The 4,113-nt window shown below is 46.9% G+C and overlaps 1 protein-coding gene across 1 annotated transcript; it reads left to right on the top strand.

Moving 5' to 3' along the window:
* The first annotated feature begins 2,466 nt into the window (after positions 1-2,466).
* On the top strand, positions 2,467-3,732 carry LOC147960136 (uncharacterized). The gene is made up of 2 exons (XM_087533173.1): positions 2,467-2,714; positions 3,312-3,732. Exons 1-2 carry the CDS (start codon positions 2,467-2,469, stop codon positions 3,730-3,732), a joined length of 669 nt encoding a protein of 222 aa, XP_087389299.1.
* Positions 3,733-4,113: the final 381 nt, after the last annotated feature.

Here is a 4,113-nt window from a genome sequence, read left to right as displayed (position 1 = left end):
TGGGCATCAAGATTCGTTATGCTTGGCTTGTTTTTTGTGCTACAATATATTTTTTAGTGTTGAGACTGTTAGTGCTGAAGTGGAGCCTCTCTACAGGAATGTGGATGCAGGCACACGAGGCACATAAGTGCAGGTTCTACAGGCACGTGGATGTAGGCACAGGAGGCACGGAAGTGTGGGTTCTACAGGCAGTTCCAGAGGGAAGCACAGGAGGCACGAAAGTGTGGGTTCTACAGGCAGTTCCAGAGGGAAGCACAGGAGGCACGGAAGTGTGGGTTCTACAGGCAGTTCCAGAGGGAAGCACAGGAGGCACGGAAGTGTGGGTTCTACAGACAGTTCCAGAGGGAAGCACAGGAGGCACGGAAGTGTGGGTTCTACAGGCAGTTAGAGAACCACGGGACAGGCCAGTGTCATGTGAGGCACGTGGATGTAAGCAGCGGAGGCACGGAAATGCAGTTAATACAGGCACGGACATGCTGCTTCTCGAGGCACGGGTATCAACCCTGTGGATGTAGTACAAGAGTGCGGTGGCAGAGGCATGTGTTAGAATGCTCGGTTAAAGAGGCATGGTTATGAAGTCTCGGGAGCGGCAAAGGCATGTTGGTTCAGGCATGGAAGGTAGAAAAGGTGAATCCACAACAGGCACGTACGTGTGTTTTCTCAAGTCACGGGTGTGCACTCTATGGATGCACAAACGTGTGGCGGCAGAGGCATGGGTCCGAGTGTTAGAATGCTCAGTTAAAGAGGCATGGTTGTGAAGTCTCGAGAGCGATAAAGGCATGTTGGTTCAGGCATGGAAGGCAGAAAAGGTGAATCCACAACAGGCACGTACATGTGTTTTCTCAAGTCACGGGTGTGCACTCTCTGGATGCACAAACGTGTGTCAGCAGAGGCATGGGTCCGCTTAATCGGTTAGAGAACCACGGTTGTGAAGTGATGTGGGTGTGGCACCACGGGCCTCGTAGGAGTCACGACAAGTGTCATGCGAGGCATGTGGATGTACGCACATGAGGCAGGGCTTAGAATGTACAGGAGGCACGGATTCTGGTACAGGAGGCACTGAAGTAAAAACACTGCTGTGACGGACACGAGGCACTTAACTTGAAAATAGTTACAATCAAGGGACAACGGGTAGAGAAAATTTGGTGTAATTACCAAGTTTGAGCTCTCAGTATGCTCGAACTTTTTGGATCATTTGAGGTATTATAGTTAGTGATGTGGCAGGTGTAGTACTTTTAAGCACATTTCGTGTGGTGAAAATTCTGTAGCGAAGAGCAGTAGCGTTTCTATTAAATGTCGTGTGTACGGTACTTCAATTTTTGAGACAAGTTGATTTTGGATAGTGCAAAACTCGCCTTTTGTGGTGGCTAGGGTTGTTGTCCCTGGAAAATGGAATGTAATGGGATAGATTGTTATTTACATTCGATTGCTTGTGTTCGGCTTCTCGCTTCCATCGGTCGATTCTGTCTGTTTGTTTTTTTTGTTGTGATCTCCGCCGGCGGTGTTGAAGTCCTTGTTTCGTCGTCGTCGGGTGGGTACTTTGTGTTGTTCGGCGCACCGTTTGACGGTGTGTATCTCGAAGTGGGAGGGTGATTGGCGAAGCATGGTGGCGGTTGTTTTGCGAGGTGAACTCTACTTGGAATTTGGGTCCGTGTAATGAACCTATGAGGAGATCTTGTGTGAGTGTGGAATGTTTCGAGATTTTGCTGTGGAAGAGAGGAAGGAAGAGAGTAGTGGAGGTGGGAGAAATGGAAATGATGGAACCGTCTGTAATCTTCGACGGTCTGATTTTAGTATCAAGATTCGTGTTGCCTGGTTTTTTTTGTTCGCTATAGCATCTTAATAGACGTGTGAGGCACGGAACACCAGGCTCTATAAGCACCGACGTTGGAATTTTAGAGGCATTGGTATCAACTCTGTGGATGCACAAATATGTGGTGGCAGGGGCATGCATCTGAAGACTTACTCAGAGAGTCACGGTTGTGAAGTCTTTAGAGTTACGAGCGTGTGTCGCCACGGGCACGTGAGAGTGATGCGTCGAGAAGTTTGGTAGTAGAGGCATCGGTGCGAATAGTACTTCGAGAGTATCGGTTGTGGGTCCACATGTGTGAAGTCTGTGCAGCATTGGTCGTGTGGTAGTAGCGGCGTGCATCGGGAAAGGTGCGAGCAATAACATTTGTTACGTGCTTAATCGGACGATTTGACGGTTGCTTTTTCCCGGCAACCGCGAGCATTGCCACTCGGCGGTTGCCTCGACGCACAGCAATGACGAGCGCATGTCTTCCGCCCTCACTACCACGACGAGGCCGTGTCCAACCGCCTCATCCATGACCCAGACCTTGGCACAAAAGGGTAAGTGCGCTTCCACAGCCGCTCAATTCCGAAAACACTATTGCCGTTCCATCTCAACTAGCATCTCCTCACAATCTCCGTGTCAAGGCGGCCATCCATCGCTGGAGGAGCGTAATGGCGGAGGAACCATCTGCCAAGCGTCCCCGTGGTGATACGTCTGACCAGAGCACAGAGGTCGACCATGTTCAGGTCCCCGGTCAGAAGCACGACTACAAAGTGCACCACAAGGAGGTTGACATCCACGGCAAGGAAAAGCTGGATGTCGTATGCACCAGCAATCCCGAGGAAGCCGACAATATGATCAGCAGGATCCTGAAGAGGGTCTGCGGCTTGTACCCTCAGTACATCGGCGTTGATGTCGAGTATACCAGGAAGGACGAACCTCCGCAGAGGGCAGCGGTTCTACAGTTATGCATGGAGGAACTCTGTTTGGTATATCACATCACCGCGGCAACAAAATGGTGAACCATCCTACAGTTTCGACCTCTCCATGCTTCTGTTTAATTAGCTTTTCACCCGGAAATTTGATTAAATTGGTTTATTGACTTGATGTATTAGTGAAGTTTCTAAAGTAGATGCAGCAGAATAGATTTTGAACTTGACTCACCAGATCAGTTTATGTATTTGATGCACTAGATTAATTTATGGATTTGATGTACGAGATTATTTTCTGAACTCGATGTTCTAGCGTACTTTCTGTTCTAGTGTATTTTCTATATTTCATGTTTTAGTGTAGTTCAGTTTCTTGAATTGATGTGTTAGCGTGGCTAAGAAGTAGATAGGTAATTGATTCAAGTGTAAATTCCAAAAATAAAAATAACATGCTGTGCTTGTATATTATTTTTGAACTCTGCATAGCAGTTTCTGAAATGTTTTCGTCCATGAATTATACGTACTATACAAGCATGTACTTGATCGATACTTGATGGATCCACCTTAAATGTGCCATCCCCCTACAGGCCCAAGAGCCTGCGCCCATTCCTGAAGGAGGACAGGTTCTACACCTTTGTCGGGTTCAGTATTGAAGGTGACAAAGAGATGATGCGAAGTTCTGGTTTGGAGATCAACCCCGACAAGTACATCGACATCCAACGCAAATGGAGAGTTCCTTTCAAGGGAAGAAAGAGGTGCCACTCTTTGGCTGATGTTGTAGGGAGCGTGATCCACCCATTCTACAAACAGATGAAGGATAAGATTGATAGGGTTGAAGACCATAAACTATGGGGGATCAGCCCACTGCCAAATTACCTCATTGAGTATGCAGCGATAGATGCGTACGCAACCTACGAGTCATGGAAGAGAATTGAAAACATCAGAGAAGGTCTGGAGAGTGCAAAAGAGGCAGAGAAGAATTATGATGATCCTTACTACGGATACTAGTGATGACGAAAACATAGAAAACTGGTCGTGGAGTTGCTTGTGTTTATGCTTGTCCTTTCTATTGTATCAGGTTCGTAGTTTACTTCTGTTAGAACGAAGCAGTTTCTAATGTCATCTGTATCAGGTTAAACAAGTTTCCTTATGTCAAGTTGTAGTTTGTTTATGTGATTGAGCAAGTTATTTCGCTTGATAAGTACTATGTTTATTCAGCAATCATGTGATTTTGAAGTAGTAATGTTGCTTTTTACTCTAAAAACAACAAAATGCAAAGCAGTCTTTTTGCGCTAAGTACACTTTAGTTGTTCACACAAGCGCGACTTCTTGAGGAGTGGCAGGAGTGGTATGGGTCGGTATACGCAGTTAGAGAGGCACGGGTTTGCT

This window comes from Triticum urartu, chromosome 7A (assembly GCF_056163025.1).
Source record: "Triticum urartu cultivar PI428250 chromosome 7A, HENAU_Tu73, whole genome shotgun sequence".
Lineage (NCBI taxonomy): Eukaryota > Viridiplantae > Streptophyta > Magnoliopsida > Poales > Poaceae > Triticum > Triticum urartu.
The sequence above is the reverse complement of the archived record's forward strand: the minus strand, read 5'-3'. Positions and strand labels throughout refer to the sequence as shown.